The sequence below is a fragment of the Carcharodon carcharias genome, chromosome 8 (assembly GCF_017639515.1).
Source record: "Carcharodon carcharias isolate sCarCar2 chromosome 8, sCarCar2.pri, whole genome shotgun sequence".
Lineage (NCBI taxonomy): Eukaryota > Metazoa > Chordata > Chondrichthyes > Lamniformes > Lamnidae > Carcharodon > Carcharodon carcharias.
The window spans coordinates 112890053-112908903 of NC_054474.1; the positions used below are offsets into that span (position 1 = coordinate 112890053).

Consider the following 18851-nt stretch of genomic DNA (forward strand, 5'->3'; position numbering starts at 1 on the left):
TCAGTGTGGATACTCTGACACATATTCTAGAGTGGTCCAATGAACAGAGGGACATGGGAGATGCAGGAAAAGCTACTAAGTTTAAATATTGAATTTTCAGGATGATTCCTGAAGCAGCAAACTCCATGGACTGGCAGAATGGGGTGAAAGACTGGAGAGTAAGAAACGCAGTGCAAATAATGATAGTGGATCTGGAAGTGACTCTTGCACCAGGAAATGATCACTTCTCGGAGAAAGACCCTCAAAGTGCAAGAGGAAGACCTAGCAGCAGTAGTTCCGAACAGACTTAAAAAAAAGTGCAAGTGGAGGCCATAACTTGAATACATAAACAATGAAATAAAGGCCAGAGAACAGTGTCTGAACAGAAGTCCTCATTATTATGAAGTTTTGGTGGCTGATAAAAATTAATAAGAGAAACAAAGAAGAGGGAATTAGATAGTTTTAGAGAGCTTGGAGTTTATTCTGAGGTTCCAAATAAGGGGTAACTATCTGTGTCACATAGGTGGATTTGTACTGAAAGAGTCCTGGCAGATGGGACTTTTAAGGCTGAAGTTGTTTCTGCTTTTGAAGAGCAATTGGCTGAAACAGATGTCAGACTGAGCTCTCTCATGGTGGGAAAAGTAATGTTGAAAATCCTTTTAGCTCATTTGGCTGCATATTCATGGTAGTGTAGATCAATCAACAGAAAATACACTTTCTGCGGGCTTCCACTGTTCAGAGAGATGTTTCTGAACTGCCCAAAGAGGCAGTACTTATAGAAGGAAACTATGGAACTAAACAAATGCATCTGTGGCCTGAATGATGCTTCTAGGATAGATATTTTTCAGTGAAATCTGTTTTGCTGGAAGTAGGCTGTTTTTCACTGAAAGCAGATCCTACAAGCATTATTGTTATAAGGGTAAATTTTTAAGCACCTTCATGATGCATGTTGATGATCGCTTAAGGGATGGTATAGTGGAATTTGATAAGTATATTATGAAGAAGATTCGAATGAAGTTTGCAATTGGGTGTCAGGCCATTGAGGCCTTTAAATATATTGTTTAAGATATTAGGAAAGTAGGCCTGGTAAAACTTGAAATGAACAATTCTAGTGAGAGAGTGTTACACCCACCCCAGCTAATTTTACTAAATCATCATGAAAATTTGATACATCTGTTATGACCGGGTGAAAAGGGGTGAACTGGCTTCCCTCTATTCAGCCTCCTTGGTTGGTCACAACAAAGGTTGGGTTTCTTTTTCACAATAACATGCCTTTTCCGAATTCAAATGTGTTCAACTATTGAAGCTGTGAGCAGTAAGGAGCTAATCCAACAAGGTTTTCTTGAATTAAAGAAAGAGCAAATTTATTAACCACTAAACCTGAGAGAAAAAATAATAAAAATGCGACACCGTACACAGTGGTATCATAAATAAGGGAATTTAGAGTCCAAATAAAAGAATATGCTGTTGAGTGTCCTCTGATTGTCCTTGAAGCATAGATTTTTTAAAACGTTGCGGCCGATTTGGATTAACTGGTGTTTTGGATGTGGTCAGATGTAGATGTTGCAACTATTACAAGATCTCGGTTCACTGGTAGATTTTTAGTAAAGTTGCCTTCTGAACCGGTTAATACACTTGTTCTAAAAGAGAGAGAGAGCTTTCAGCCTGTCTCTTCTGCTGAAGTCTTTCTTGCAATCTCTTTGCAGTGAATGCAGCCTGACTTGTTATACTTCAACCCATTGTATATTTCCAAGGGATTTTGGGTGGGTCTGTTTGTGGCAGCCATTGTTTCAATATCCAGCACTTTGCATCTTAATGTCTCTTCCTTGGACAGTGATGAGGTTTGATTGGTCTCAGAATTATAGGCAATGTCTCCTTCTTTGCACTCCCCTGAGGATGAGTTTTGTTTTTCACCCTCACCTTGGGAGGTGGCCTTGCATTTTTAAGTACTTTGTTCTGTCTCATTTCAAATTATAAACTCCTCATCAGTTGAAGGTTTGAAAATCATATTTTCAAAATTAAAGGGACGTAGCCTTGTGACAATCCACAGAAGAGACACAGCAATTGTAAAACTTGACTGATCAGTTAAACTGGTTGTGCACTCAGAAAAGATTAGACGCTCATTTTGATATGTTAGAGTTTAGTACTGTGATGAAACACCCGAAAATTAAGAATGCTTTAAGGGAAATAAAGCATTAAAAAAAATTATATCTGCAGAAATGCACACTTAAATTCCCATCCTTAGGTAACCCAAAGAACATGAAACTAGTCATTTTTAGTGAAGCTTCACATGCTAATCTTGCTGATGGCTGTTCAGATGGATAAAAGCAAAAAACTGCGTTTGCAGGAAATCCAAAACAAAAATACCTGGGAAAACTCAGCAGGTCTGGCAGCATCTGTGGAGAGGAGCACAGTTAACGTTTCGAGTCCGAATGACCCTTCAACAGAACTAAGTAAAAATAGAAAAGAGGTGAAATATAAGTTGGTTTAAGGGGGGTGGGACAAGAAGAGCTGGATAGAGGGCCAGTGATAGGTGGAGATAACCAAAAGATGTCACAGACACAAGGACAAAAAGATGTTGAAGGTGGTGATATTATCTAAAGGAATGAGGTAATTAAGGTTGGAAAGCAGGACGAGCAAGGTACAGATAGCCCTAGTGGGGGTGGGGTGGGGGAAGGGATCGAAATCGGCTAAAAGGTAGAGATAACACTTAAAAATAATGGAAGTAGATCATGAACTCTCTCCTCCATCCCCACCCCTTTTCCGATTTTCCCCCTCCTTTTTGTTTTTTCCAATAATTTATATAGATTTTTCTTTTCCCACCTACTTGCATTATTTTTAAGTGTATTTCCATCCGTTGTTTTATCTCTACCTTTTAGCCCATTTCGATCCCATTCCCCCACCCCACCCCCACTAGGGTTATCTGTACCTTGCTGGTCTTGCTTTCTACCCTTAATTAGCACATTCCTTTAGATAATATCACCACCTTCAACATCTCTTTGTCCTTTTGTCTGTGACATCTTTTGGTTATCTCCACCTATCACTGGCCCTCTATCCAGCTCCTCTTTTCCTACCCACCCCCGCCCCCTAAACCAACTTATATTTCACCTCTTTTCTATTTTTACTTAGTTCTGTTGAAGGGTCATTCAGACTCGAAACGTTAACTGTGCTGCTCTCCACAGATGCTGCCAGACCTGCTGAGGAGGAGGAGGAGGAGTAGTGGTAGTAGTTCTATCTCCTCTTCCTCTTCCTCTTCCTCGGAAATCTCTAAAAATAAATAGGTTGATGCAAATCATCAACTGACTGATTCTTTTATAAAAAGAAATGGATATACCAAGAATTCATAGGGGGGTATCGTAGAGGCCAGGTGTCTCAGTGTAATGCCTTCTACGAATAGGGAGGTTTTTGATTCAATTTGTTTTGAAATTTCGATTGTACATATAAACTTTAATTTTTATTTAAAGAAAGAAGGAAATCTGTTAATTGTATATTAATTGTGTTTAATTGTATGCAATAATTGGGAATTCACTTGTGCCCCTATAAATAGACTGGTTGTTGGGCTAGGTGCATGCTTGTAATTTTTTTTATTCGTTCATGTGATGTGGGTGTCATTGGCTAGGCCAGCATTTATTGCCCATCCCTAATTGCCCTTGTTCAGAGGGCATTTAAGAATCAGCTACATTGCCGAGGGTCTGGAGTCACATGTAGGCAGACCAGATGAGGAGGGCAGATTTCCTTCCCTAAAAGACGTTAGTGAACCAGATGGGTTTTAATGACAATCAGTAATGTTTCGTGGATTTTTGTGTTCAGATTTTTATTGAATTCAGTTTTCACCATCTGCCGTGGTAGGATTCAAACCTGGGTTCCCAGAGCATTACCCTGGGTCTCTGGAATACTAGTTCAGTGAGATAGAAGTATGTAAAGATTAGCTCTGGTTATATCCTCCATCAAATGGTTTTCTGGAGTATTGACAAAGCTCAGCGAACACTGGGGTGATAGGTGAATGAGACTTGGTGCGAGTAAGAACATGGATATCAAAGATTAGATGACTTTGAGTTTACAGAGGTTAGACTAGGGGAGGCTGGCATGGACAGCATTGGAATGGTCATGCCTAAAGGTAACAAAGACACAAATGAGGATTTCTGCAACACATAAGCCGAGGCAGGGGCAAAAATATTATTGAGATGGAAATAGCCGAGCTTAGTAATGGCATGGCTATGTGGTCGGAAGCTCATCTCTGGTTCAAATATGACGCCAAGGTTGTGAACGGTCTGGTTTAGTCTCGACAGTTGCCAGGGAGAGGGTTGGAGTTGGTAGCTAGGGAATGCAGTTTGGAGCGAGGACCCAAGACGACAGCATTTCTGCTCATCCAGTACTGGATGTTGGATAAGCAGTCTGATAATTTAGCAATAGTGGATGAGTCAAGAAAGGTGGTGGTGAGGGAGAGTCTACATGCGAAAACTAACGGTGTTCTTTTGGGTAAAGGAAGGACCCTGCTTCCACTACAAGTATGCAATGAGTTACACTGAAGAGTAATTTTCCTCTGTGCACATGCTTTGTGTGAGCCAGTCATGTTGTTATGTTGAGAGAGAAATAGAGTTAGTGTTTTGAGTCTGTAAGACTCTTTTGAAAGAGTTGTACAGACTCGAAACATTAACTCTATTTCTTTCTCCACAGATGCTGCCAAACCTGCTGAGTTTTCCCAGGGTTTCCTGTTTTTATATCAGATTTCAAGCATCTGCAGTATTTTGCTTTGGATTATGTTGTTCTGGTGTCTATGTCCCAGGTTTTAAAAGAAGCCGCTCAATGTTACAGGATAGGTTTAAAGAGCAGTTGTGCAGAGGAGAATCTAGAAGAGAGAGAGAGCAAGAGGAAGTTCTACTATCAGCTACCGATTCCAACAGAGAGTATTCACTTCCTGGACCACCTGGATCAATTAAAGAGCTGTGCAACTCGTGTATTACAGGTCAGCAGCACAAAATGCCATGATGAACAACTTGGTGTAGCAAGGAACAGAGGAGGACTTAGAGATGTTCTGGTAGTGTGTCAGTGTCTGCCAGACCCTCTCTTGTCTCCCCCTTCCCTTTTTCACTCTTCTCTACAGTCTGTCCTCTCTCATCCACATTGTGATGGTGCTCAAGCAATAGAACAAAACAGTAGTGCTAAATCACAGTTCAGTTATGATGTCATTGATGGATCCAATGGGTTCTGTGTGTGTCCACCTACTTCAACCTGCAGAAGCAGAATGAATATTCTATTCCACGTTTGAAATGCTATTACTTTTGACAAAGCTGCTAAATATAACATCATAGCCCATAACATCGAATCTCAGGGGCATTGTATCTGGGGATACCCCAAAGATGTGCTGGTGGACCCTGCCCGGAAGTCCCCATGTAAGGGATTGCACAGCAATTACCCGGGAAGTTTAAACTTCCTTTGGGCAATTGCCCCGCAATGGGAACCATCCGATACTGATTTAAATCGCAGCCCTTGGATGGTTCCAACTGTCTTACAAGAATAGTTACCAGGAAAAGTTAGAAGAATCAAAACCACTTCTAATGCCTGGGTAACTGTAATACTGACCCCCCCCCACCCCCTCCCCCCGACCTTCACAAGGGACGCTCGACCACCCCCCACACCCTCCAACTGCTTTCCTGACCACTTCCTCGATCACCCTCCCCCACCAAGGGATCCCCGACTGCCTCCCGATCTCCCAACCACACTCCCATCCCCCTGAGTAACCTCACCAACCACTCCCTTCAACCCCCCTTCTGATTTTTTTTTCCTGCTCCCCAACAATCCGACCTCCTCCACTGACCACCCGACCCCCGCCCCCCTCGACTATCTGACCCTGTCCCATTGACCACCCTATCCCCCCCTCCCCACTGCCCTCCATAATGCTGTGCATTGGAAGAAGTTCAAAAATTAGTAGAGTTTCGGATCAACCTTTTGAAGAGACATCTCATGTAAACATTTTTTCCAGATCCAGATTTTATTTTTATATTGCAAGGAACATATCTTTTTATTTCTGTTGGACTGTTGTAAAGAGCATATATTTGCTGTTGAACTGCAGATTGGGATTGCAATAGCTACAATTTGAAAGACATGTCCACTGGAACAGGATGAGAGATATATGCAATGTTGCAGTCCTGGAACAGGGTGTGTCATGAAAGACAGGATGGTGCTGGAAGGAGCCCTGGACCAAGAGAGCTGCCTGACAACAGCATTTTAATTGGATCCTGACCAGGTGACCAGGGTTTTGTGTGGTAGCAGTGTAGCAGAAAGCTCCTGGCCTGCAAAGAGAAAACATCTGAAATCTCTCCGCATATCTTTATAACCTGCTGTCTCTGAAAACCCCCCGTCAAGAGGCAAAGGGGAAACCCACTGTTAGAGACATTGAAAAGCATGTTCTCAACCAGTGAACTAAATATTGAAAGTGCTGGAAGACCACCTTGTGTCATCAACAAGAACTGAAAGGAATTTGGAAGACATTGATCAAAATCAACCCATTGGGGGGTAGAGTTTAAGTGATAGTGTTCGAAATTAGCAGTTCATATTTCTTTTTTTTCCCACCAGTTAAAGGCAATTTGTTCAGAAAACAATTATTTACTTATTAAGTTTACAAATCTGGTGCTCTAATTTAACTTAAATTAAACAGTTAGATAGAATTGGGGCATTCTGGTGGTTTGATCAAACCTTTTCACATTTGTCACGGCTCAGGGAACAGTTGGGCTTGATATTATAGCGCGCTGACCCGTGAGTCGGGACAATATCCCCTTGCCTCTTTTCTGTGTGCTCTCCTCCCCATAATCTATCCTCTTCTCTGTCCACAACACCCCTCCCAACCAACCCCCCTGCTTCCCTTAACTTCTCCTCTCCCCATCCTCCTCCCGTGCCCCTCAGAATCTACCCAATCCCACTCACTCTCTTCCCCACCTCTGTTACACTCTCTTTGACCTCCTCTCTATTCCCGCCCCCAACTCTTACTGAATCCCAGTAAATCTCAGACAGAGGGAATCAAAGGGTTATTGAATCCCAATAATCCAAAATCTGTCATTACCCAGAGACCCCAGCCTAGCAGGGTCAAATAGGAATCACCATTTGACGATCAGGAATGGAAATACTACTTTATTGCCTCCATCTAACCCAGATACACTGAAGGCAATAAAAGCAACCTGTTAATGCCTTGAATGAGATCATTGAACTCGACACAGAACCTGTAGTCAATGAATGAATAATGCTGCTTGTACCTGTGAATAAATAATGCTGCCTGCACCCATGGGTAATTGATGCTATGACACGAGTGAATTCTGTGTCTCCGTTGCAGGCTGGTCATGTTGTAGGAATCGACATGGAATGGAGGCCCACGTTTGGAGTGCTGACCAATACACGGGTGTCTGTCATACAAGTTGCGATGAAAGACTGTGTGTACCTCCTGGACTTGCCTCAACTTGTAAAAGAGTCAGAGTCTCAGAGCCGGCAAGCTGAACTTATCCACTTCATTCAGACTTTATTCACTGACCAAACCATAACTAAACTAGGTAAATATTAAACAGAAATACTGCCTGAGGATGTGTACAATGATTTTATTCTCTGAGGCTCAGGTTGGCATCCAGTTCCTATTACACTCCCTGCTGGAATTTCAGTTGTCCGTAGTCTTCATTATGTTCCTTTCTGGAGTCCAGCTTCATTACACTCCCAGCTGGAGTAATGTTGCTGTGTGTAGCTGTGAGTGTCCCCCCAATCCATTGTAGTATTTAGAGGAAGTACCACCAGTGAACTTGGCTTGCTCAGACACTTTGTCTGGCCCTATTATCTGCCCTTTTGATAGGTGCAGATTCCAGATAGTGAGCTGAACTCGTAACCCAGAGTGGTTCCAGAGCAGACACTTTACACAACAGGTCTGGGACACAAATCCCAATGCTCCTTCATTCCAGAACCAGCTACAGACAGACAGCTCAGAAAGACCTCACCTTTCTAGTTGAGGCTTAGCCAGTTGATTTGGAATGGTTTGTAATCTTGTTTTGACTACCTGTTTGTTTTTACAGGTTATGCTACAGCTGGGGATCTGCGGACTCTATCTACAGCCTACCCCATGTTAAAGAATGTGGTGCAGTTCACAGCAGGAGTTTTGGATCTTTTAAATGTGCACAGAGAGGTTTGTTTATGGTCTGCTGGTCAGACTTCTTGTCTAGATTAGTTTGATTTTGATCATATTCTTCCTTTTAGCCCCTACAGCTCACATGGCCCTTGGCTGAGACACATCTGGCTGCCCCTGATTATGGCCATGTTGTTCTATACTTGGGAGCTTGAGAGCAGTCTGCTCACTATTCTTGCCTTCCATTTGGCCTGATACTATGGGCTGGATTTTCAGGGAGTTGGGTCAATTCCAGAGGCCTTCAGAAATGGTGGTTGGCTGGATGTGGAAGTCCCACCCTCATTTCTGGCAGATTCTCTTTTGCTGGTGGGGAAAGGGGGTAGGAGGTAAATCTTACAGGTGGGAAACCCAAACTCATCTGGGCCATTTTAATTTAGCGCTGAGTTTGAACAGACTCCTTTTACGCTGTTCCAAGAGTCTTAACCCACCATGTGGGAAACACAAATGCTCTTGATGGGCAGATAAGGTCTGTTTAAATGTTATGATCTGAAGTTATTTAAATCCTTAGCCCTTTAAAAACAAAAAAAATCAAGGCTGCAGCTGTAAGTTAGAGTTAAAAGAACACATTGCTGTAATGCATTGGTCGATAGGCCATCTGGTGTAGCTTAGAAAAAACCATTAGGCATTTATTCCACAAGTTTCAGTGGACTTCATTGTTAACCTTTCCCAAGGGCTGTTATTACAGCTGAGCCCATTAAGAATGCTTGGTTGCATTCCAAAAGCACTTAGCCGGGCAGGGGCTAAGTTCGCATTTTGTTTGACAGTTTTAAGAGGCTACTAAAGGATTAGCTGTCTCTGATGTAGTTTGTGAATAAAAGTTTACTCGTCTTTATAGCAGATTCCCCACTTGAGGGGATTTAAAATCTTTGAATGGGTTTAATGAATGAGAGTTTTTTTTCTCAGAATCAATTGTGTATGAGTGAGAACTCTATTAGATTGTTAGATGTTTATTTTTCATCTCCAAATGGCCCCTGAGGTCTGACCATGGCGCATACTGCATGAATCACTATGGAAGTCCCACTGGGGAGTATGAAGTGGCATGGAGTTGGCATCTGTGGTATGATGTGGAATTGAAGGTATGAGGTAGCATGGGGATGGGTGAGGGCTAGAGGGCCTAATAGCCTATTATTAAACTGGGCTGAAGTCTCAGAGAACAGAGCGCAGGCTTTCTAACTAGCTCAGCTTGGCACTTGCCCACCTCTGAACTGCCTCTAACGTTTGCAGGCCTGATTCAATCGTACCCTTGTCCTCCCAAAGCGAAAAATAAGTGTGATGGGGCCCTTTATAGTGAGGTGGGTTTGCTGAGTTGGGAAATTGCCCCCTTGAGCTACTTGCTTTGGTAGTAAAAATCCAGCCTTATGTCATTGACATTCCAGGTCAGACTGGGAACCTTGGGCTTGTTGCATAACTACACGGTATTTAAAGGACTGAGGCATGCACAGCAAATCCTGCATTGATGGTTGGTTTCAGCCCAGGGCTGGCATTTGACCACAGCATTTCATGGTCAGGGTTCCTAACTCTTTCTGGAAAGTGGGTGCGTGGGAACATTGATGGGGAGGGGATTGAGCTTTGGTAACGCACCCCATTGTCTTTCAAAGCCTAAGCTCACGTGAAGAATGGACACATGAGTTCATGGCCCACATCAGATACTTGAGCAGATAATCTGGGCTGACACTCCAGTGCAGTATTGAGGGGGCACTGCACCATTAGGAGGCAGTATTTCGTTAATCTGAGGCGCTGTCTGCTCTCTCAGGTGGATGTAAACGATCCTATGAGGTGAGCAGGTACTCCTTTCCTTTTCTACCTTACCTCAGAAAGAAAAGTAGCAGTCTTGGTAAGTAGGACCTGGTGAGTAAATTAGAAAAGTGTAATATTTTTAAACAAGTAGTTATACTTGTATTTATCTGAGAAGCACCAGGAATAAAGGAAATTTATGGCCAATATAATAAAGTAATATAAATAATCCGAAGTAGAATAAAGTTAACGTAAGGGAAGTAGAGTTAAGACATGGCAGGGCAGCTCAGTCACGTGGAATGCGTGTCCTGTAATATGTGCGAAGTCATGGACGCTACCGGTGTCCTAGACGACCACATGTGCAGGAAGTGTTGCCAGCTGCAGAAACTTGTGCTCCGGGTTTCAGAGCTCAGGCGGCGGCTGATTCACTGTGGTGCATCCGTGAGGCTGAGAGCCTCGTGGATAGCATGTTCAGAGAGGTGGTCACACCACAGCTTAAGGGCCTAGAGACAGAGAGGGAATAGAGAAGAAGGCAGGTAGTGCAGGAGTCCCCTAGGATCCCGTTCACAAATTGGTTTTCCGATTTGGAAATTGTCTCTTCAGAGGAGTGCAGTCAGAGCCAGTTTTGTGGCTCCACGAGCGGCTTGGCTGCACAGGTGGAGACGAAGAAGAAAGGAAGAGCAATAGTGATAGGGGATTCATTGGTTAGGGGAGTAGACAGGTATTTCTGTGGCTGTAGTTGTGACTCCAGGATGTTGTACGTGACTCCAGGTATGTTGCCTCCCTGGTGCCAGGGCCAAGGATGTCACAGAGCGGCTGCAGGGCACTCTTCTGGGGGAGGGTGGACAGCCAGAAGTCATGGTCCACATTGGGACCAATGACTTAGATAGGAAGGGGGATGTGATCCTGTAATCAGAATTTAGGGAGCTAGGTAGAAAATTAGCAAGCAGAACTTCTAATGTAGTAATCTTCGGACTACTCCCAGTGCCACATGCCAGTGAGTACAGAAATAGGAGGATAAGGCAGATGAATGCGTGGCTGGAAGAATGGTGCAGGAGGGAGGGCTTTCGATTCCTGGGACACTGGGACTGGCTTTGGAGGAGATGGCACCTATACAAGCCAGACAGTTGCACCTGAACAGAACTGGAACTGATTTCCTTGCGGAGCATTTTGCTAGTGCTGTTGCGAGGGCTTTAAATTAACTCAGCAGGGGTGTGGGAGCCAAGAGAAAATATTAGAAAGGAATACCAGGGTGCACAAAAAACTGGGAGGGACAGATAGCGCTGAGTAAATTAGAAAAGTGTAATATTTTTAAACAAGTAGTTATACTTGGATTTATCTGAGAAGCGCCAGGAATAAAGGAAATTTATGGCCAATATAATAAAGTGATATAAATAATCCAAAGTAGAATAAAGTTAACGTAAGGGAAGTAGAGTTAAGACATGGCAGGGCAGCTCAGTCAAGTGGAATGCACGTCCTGTAATATGTGCAAAGTCTTGGACGCTACCGGTGTCCTAGACGACCACATGTGCAGGAAGTGCTGCCAGCTGCAGAAACTTGTGCTCTGGGTTTCAGAGCTCAGGCGGAGAATAGTAAGTTAATAGATGAAGTCAGGGTGAGGGAGAAAGTAATAAAATCTAAGTCAGGATTACTATGTATGTATGTATATAAATGTACCGAGTATAGTAAATAAGATTGGGGTATTACAGGCACAGATTGCCATGTGGAAATATGATGTTGTGGCGATAACAGAGACCTGGCTCAAGGAAGGGCAGAGCTGGTTGTTAAATATTCCTGGGTACAAGGTGTTCAGAAAAGATAGGAAAGGAGGAGGGGTGGTGGTATTGGTTAAGGAGAGCATTGCAGTGCTGGAGAAAGAGGATGTCCCAGAGGGTTCAAGGACAAAACCAGTTTGGCTATAGCTAAGCAATGAAAGGGTGCAATTATATTGCTCAGTGTAGTCTATAGACCGCCAACTAGTGAGAAGGACGTAGGAGAACAAATCTGTAGGGAAATTGCAGAGCGATGCAAGCATTATAGTGTGTGGGAGATTTTAATTACCCAAATGTAGACTGGGACAATGGTGGTGTAACGAGTGGAGAGGGGCAAAAGTTCCTAGATTGTGTTCAGAAAAATTTTCTACAGCAGTATGGGTCCAATCCAACAAGAAGAGATGAAAACAAAAAACTAAAAACTGCGGATGCTGGAAATCCAAAACAAAAACAGAAAAACCTGGAAAAACTCAGCAGGTCTGGCAGCATCGGCGGAGAAGAAAAGAGTTGACGTTTCGAGTCCTCATGACCCTTCAGCAGAACTGGGTGAATCCAAGGAGAGGGATGAAATATAAGCTGGTTTAAGGTTGGCGGGGGGGGGGGGTAGCGTGGGGGGTGTGGAGAGAAGTGGAGGGGGGTGGTGTGGTTGTAGGGACAAGCAAGCAGTGATAGGAGCAGATAATCAAAAGATGTCACAGACAAAAGAACAAAAGAACACAGAGGTGTTGAAGTTGGTGATATTATCTAAACGAATGTGCTAATTAAGAATGTATGGTAGGGCATTCAAGGTACAGATCTAGTGGGGGTGGGGTGGAAAGACTAGCCTGGTATACAAGATTTAAAAATAATGGAAATAGGTGGGAAAAGAAAAATCTATATAAATTATTGGAAAAATCAAAAGGAAGGGGGAAGAAACAGAAAGGGGGTGGGGATGGAGGAGGGAGTTCAAGATCTAAAGTTGTTGAATTCAATATTCAATCCGGAAGGCTGTAAAGTGCCTGGTCGGAAGATGAGGTGCTGTTCCTCCAGTTTGCATTGGGCTTCACTGGAGCAATGCAGCAAGCCAAGGACAGACATGTGGGCAAGAGAGCAGGGTGGAGTGTTAAAATGGCAAGCGGCAGGGAGGTTTGGGTCATTCTTGCGGACAGACCGCAGTTTACGTTTGGTCTCTCCAACATAGAGGAGACTGCACTGGGAGCAACGAATGAAGTAGACTAAGCTGGGGGAAATGCAAGTGAAATGCTGCTTCACTTGAAAGTAGTGTTTGGGCCCTTGGACGGTGAGGAGAGAGGAAGTGAAGGGGCAGCTATTGCATCTTTTGCGTGGGCATGGGGAGGTGCCATAGGTGGGGGTTGAGGAGTAGGGAGTGATGGAGGAGTGGACCAGGGTGTCCCGGAGGGAACGATCCCTACGGAATGCCGCCAGGGGAGGTGAAGAGAAGATGTGTTTGGTGGTGGCATCATGCTGGAGTTGGCGGAAATGTCGGAGGATAATCCTTTGAATGTGGAGGCTGGTGGGGTGGTAAGTGAGGACAAGGGGTCCCTATCATGTTTCTGGGAGGGAGGAGAAGGCGTGAGGGCGGATGCGCGGGAGATGGGCCGGACACGGTTGAGGGCTCTGTCAACTAACGTGGGTGGAAAACCTCGGTTAAGGAAGAAGGAGGACATGTCAGAGGAACTGTTTTTGAAGGTAACATCATCAGAACAGATGCGACGGAGGCGAAGGAACTGAGAGAATGGAATGGAGTCCTTACAGGAAGCGGGGTGTGAGGAGCTGTAGTCGAGGTAGCTGTGGGAGTCGGTAGGCTTGTAATGGATATTGGTGGACAGTCTATCACCGAGATTGAGACAGAGAGGTCAAGGAAGGGAAGGGAAGTGTCAGAGATGGACCATGTGAAAATGATGGAGGGGTGGAGATTGGAAGCAAAATTAATAAGTTTTTCCAAGTCCCGACGAGAGCATGAAGCAGCACCGAAGTAATCATCGATGTACCGGAGAAAGATTTGTGGAAGGGGGCTGGAGTAGGACTGGAACAAGGAATGTTCCACATACCCCATAAAGAGACAGGCATAGCTGGGGCCCAAGCGGGTACCCATAGCCACACCTTTTATTTGGAGGAATTGAGAGGAGTTGAAGGAGAAATTGTTCAGTGTGAGAACAAGTTCAGCCAGACAGAGGAGAGTAGTGGTGGATGGGGATTGTTCGGGCCTCTGTTCAAGGAAGAAGCTAAGGGCCCTCAGACCATCCTGGTGGGGGATGGAAGTGTAGAGGGATTAGACGTCCATGGTGAAGAGGAAGCAGTTGGGGCCAGGGAACTGGAAATTGTTGATGTGGCGTAAGGTGTCAGAGGAATCACGGTTGTAGGTGGGAAGGGACTGGACAAGGGGAGAGAGAAGGGAGTCAAGATAACGAGAAATGAGTTCCGTGGGGCAGGAGCAAGCTGACACGATCGGTCTACCAGGACAGTTCTGTTTGTGGATTTTGGGTAGGAGGTTGGGTGACTATCAGGTTGGAAGCTGTGGGAGGAAGATCTCCAGAGGAGATGAAGTCAGTGACAGTCCTGGAAACAATGGCTTGATGTTCAGTGGTGGGGTCATGGTCCAGGGGGAGGTAGGAAGAAGTGTCTGCGAGCTGACGCTCAGCCTCTGCAAGGTAGAGGTCAGTGCGCCAGACAACAACAACACCACCCTTGTCAGCGGGTTTGATGACAATGTTGGGGTTGGACCTGAGAGAACGGAGTGCAGTAAGTTCAGAGAGAGACAGGTTAGAAGAGATGCATTGTTGGACCTGGTTCCTGGAAATGAGGCGAGCCAAGTAGATTAAGTGTCAGTGGGGGAACATTTTGGGGACAATGATCATTGTATTGTACGTTTTAGGATGATGATAGAAAAGGATGATAGGCAATCCAGAGTGAGAATAATTAACTGGATGAGAGCCAACTTCGATGGGGCAAGATCGGAGCTGGGCCAGATAGACTGGAATGAAAAGTTGGCAGGAAAAACTAGCCGAAAAACTAGGTTACCCTCAAAAATGAATTAGAGCACAGTCAAGGTATATTCCATCGAAAGGGAAGAGTAGGGCAAACAAATCCAAAGCTCCCTGGATGTCAAAGGAGATTGAAATTAAGATAAAGAAGAAAAAATTTGCTTATGACAGGTGTCAAGTCGAAAATACAATTGAGAAACAAAAGGAATACAGACGATTCAGAGGCGAGGTGAGAAAGCATATTAGAGAAGAGAAGAGGGATTGAGAAAAGACTGGCAGCCAACATAAAGGGGAATTCCAAAGTCTTCTATAGGCATATAAATAGTAAAAGGGTGGTAATTGGAGGAGTAGGGCTGATTAGGAGCCTAAAAGAGAATTTACACATGGACGAAGGGGCCATGGCTGAGGTATTAAATGAATACTTTGCATCAGTCTTTACCAAGGAAGTAGGTACAACCCAGGCCAGGGTGACAGATGAGATAAAAACAAAAAAACTGTGGATGCTGGAAATCCAAAAGAAAAACAGAATTACCTGGAAAAACTTCGGTCGAAGGGTCATGAGGACTCGAAACGTCAACTCTTTTCTTCTCCGCCGATGCTGCCAGACCTGCTGAGTTTTTCCAGGTAATTCTGTTTTTGTTTTGTGACAGATGAGGAAACTCTTACACTGGAAGGGCTCAACATTAATAAGTAGGAAGTTTTGAAAAGACTGTAGGTACTTAAAGTTGACTAGACACCGGGACCAGATGAGATGCATCCAATGATATTGAAGGAAGTGAGAGCGGAAATTGCAGGGGCACTGGCCATAATTTTTCAGTCTTCCCTAGACTCAGGGGAGGTGCCAGAGGACTGGAGAATTGCAAACATTACACCCTTGTTCAAAAAAGGTTGTAAGAATAAGCCCAGCAATTACAGACCGGTCAGTTTAACTTTAGTAGTGGGCAAAATTCTAGAAACAATTATTTGGGATGGAATTAGTAATGACGTGGAAGAATATTGGTTGATAAAGAAGAGCCAGCATGGATTTCTAAAAGGGAAATTGTGTTTAACAAACTTGCTGGAGTTTTTTGAAAAGGTAACAAAAATGGTCAATGAGGGTAATGCTGTTGATGTGCTGTAACTCTTTCAGGTTACAAACAAATAAACTAAATTATCAAAATCAGGGACAAGTAGAAGGCAGACCCTTAAAGGGAAACTGCAAAAACAAAAGACAATTTAAAGGAAATTTACAAACATTAAACCAAAATGTGATCAAAAGAGTCAATAAAGCACCCCAGTCCCCATGGCACCCACCGAGCAAAGGAGGTCCCAATGGTGCCAGCCGACACCACACACTCCATCTCCAGGGACACCCGGCTACAAAAGAGGCGCATACATTTGGGTCGGGTGACCCCCTCGATCACCCGCTGCCTGGAGCTGTTGAATGCCAACTTGGCCAGGCCCAGGAGCAGGTTCACGAGGAGGCCCTGTTCCCTCCTAGCCCCCATAGATCAGGAGCATGGGACTGAAGTGCAAACAAAACAACGGCAAAAGATTTTTCAAGAATCTATAAAGGGATTGCAGCCTATATCATCCTACATATGCGTGCTCCATGGACTCCAGAAGGCCGCAAAAAACGATGTGGCATACGTGGACTTTTAAAAAGCATTTGATACAGTGCTACACAACAGACTTGAGAAAAGTTATTGCTCATGGAATAAAAGGGAGAGTAGCAACGTGGATACAAAATTGGCTGAAGAATAGAAAGCGGAGAGTAATGGTCAGTGAATGCTTTTCGGGCTGGAGGAAGATTTGTCGTGGAGTTCCCCAGCGGTATTGGGACCCTTGCTTTTCCTGATATATATTAATGATCTAGATCTTGGTGTGCAGTGGACAATTTCAAAGGATGACACGAAGCTTGGGAGTTTTGTAAACTGCGAGGAGGACAGTATAGAACTTCAAAAGGACATAGACAAATTGGTGGAGTGAGCAAAAATAAAAGCAAAAAACTACAGATGCTGGAAATCCAAAATAAAAATAAAAATACCTGGAAAAACTCAGCAGGTCTGGCAGCATCTGCGGAGAGGAACACAGTTAACGTTTCGAGTCTGTATGACTCTTCAACAGAACTAAGTAAAAGTAGAAGAGAGGGGAAATATAAGCTGGTATAAGGGGGGGGTGGGACAAGTAGAGCTGGATAGAGGGCCAGTGATAGGTGGAGATGGCAAGATGATGTCATAGACAAAAGGACAAAGAGGTGTTGAAGGTGGTGATATTATCTAAGGAATGTGCTAATTAAGGGTAGAAAGCAGGACAAACAAGGTACAGATAGCCCTAGTGGGGGTGGGGTGAAGGAATCGAAATGGGCTAAAAGGTAGAGATAAAACAATGGATGGAAATACATTTTAAAATAATGGAAATAAGTGGGAAAAGAAAAATCTATATAAATTATTGGAAAAAAAAGCAGGGGATCGGAAAGGGGGTGGGGATGGAGGAGATAGTTCATGATCTCGAATTTTTGAACTCAATATTCAGTCTGGAAGGCTATAAAGTACCTAGTCGGAAGATGAGGTGCTGTTCCTCCAGTTTGCGTTGAGCTTCACTGGAGCAATGCAGGAGGTCAAGGACAGACATGTGGGCATGAGAGAGGGTGGAGTGTTGAAATGGCAAGCGACAGGGAGATCTGGGTCATGCTTGCGAACAGACCGAAGGTGTTCTGCAAAGCGGTCACCCAGTCTGCATTTTCCTCTACTTTGGAGAGACCAAATGCAGTTGCCTATATTGTAGATGTCAGCTGAGGAACCACAGCAGCATGGCCTTAAAAACATTCCAGCTTAATTTCTAGCATGGTTTAATGCTTGTAGGGTTATGTAACATCGAAGCAGGAGTAGGCCATTCAGCCCATTGAGCCTGCTTTGCCATTCAGTACGATTATGGCTGATCATCCACTTGAATGCTTTTTTCCCCACCCTATCCCAACGTCCATTTACGTCATTGATATTTAGGAATCTGTCAATCCCTGCTTTAAACATACTCAATGACTGAGCTTTCACAGTCCTCTGGGGTAGAGAATTCCAAAAATCACAACCCTCCAAGTAAATAACTTTCTCCTCATCTCGGTCCTAAGTGGCTTCCTCCTTACTTTGAAATTGTGTCCCCTGGTTCTAGACTCCCCAGCCAGGGGAAACATCTTACCTGCATCTACCCTGTCAATTCCTTTAAGTATTTTGTAGGTTTCAATGAGATCACCTCTCATTCTTCGAAACTCTAGAGAATACAGGCCCCGTTTCCCCAATCTCTCTTCATAGGACTGTCCTGCCATCCTGGGAACAAGTCTGGTGAACCTTCGTTGCACTCTCTCTATGGCAACAATATCCTTCCTAAGGTAAGGGGACCAAAACTGCACACAGTACTCCAGGTGTGATCTAACCAATGTTTATACAATTGAAGCAAGACTTCACTACTCCTGTACTCAAATCCTCTTGCGATAAAGGCTAACATTGCATTAGCCTTCCTAATTGCGTGCTGCACCTGCATGCTAGCCTTCAGTGACTTGTTGATGAGGACACACAGGTCTCTTTGTATATCTACACTTTCTAATCTCTTACCATTTAAGAAATACTCTGCACATCCGTTCCTCCTACCAAAGTGGATAACTTCACATTTTTTCACATTAAATTCCATCTGCCATGTTCTTGCCCACTCACTGGGCTGAATTTTTTGCCTGTTGGGTGGGCGGGTCCGACCCAATCTCTGGCAGGCGGGGAGCAGATCCCCCCCGGAGAAGCGGGCCCCGCTGCCATTTTAAGCTATATGCTTCCTGTGCGGGCGGGGGGGGGGGGATTCCCCAAATGCGAGAGTGCGCCTTTTCGTGCATGCGCATGAAAGAGCGCACATCTCCCTGAGGCAAAGTGCTGCCTCAGGGAGATCGCTGAAAGGTTTTCAAACTTTAAAAATAGAAAAATAAAATAATCATTAACATGTCCCCCTCATGTGACAATGTCACACGAGATGGGACATGTTAATAAATTGCACAAAAACTTTAACAAACTTTTTAAAAAGTGACATGAAACCCCATCCCGCCGGTGGATGAGGTTTTATTTTTTTTCAGAAGCCCGCTGGGGCTCCTGGCCTGCCCGCCAACCTTAAGGTTGGATGGGCAGGTCCTTTAATTGTTTTAATTATCCTGTCAATGGCTTCAATTGGCCAGTGCCAGGTCGGCAGGTGGACAACTGATCATGCTGT

The 18851-nt window shown here is 44.3% G+C and overlaps 1 protein-coding gene across 1 annotated transcript in view; it reads left to right on the forward strand.

Moving 5' to 3' along the window:
* exd3 (exonuclease 3'-5' domain containing 3) overlaps positions 1 to 18851 on the forward strand; it is a 381414-nt gene that overhangs the window by 342112 nt on the left and 20451 nt on the right. The window contains exons 12-14 of the mRNA XM_041194159.1: positions 4795 to 4945; positions 7307 to 7520; positions 8028 to 8137. Coding sequence (XP_041050093.1) covers positions 4795 to 4945; positions 7307 to 7520; positions 8028 to 8137 — 475 coding nt within the window. The remainder of the gene's footprint in view (positions 1 to 4794; positions 4946 to 7306; positions 7521 to 8027; positions 8138 to 18851) is intronic.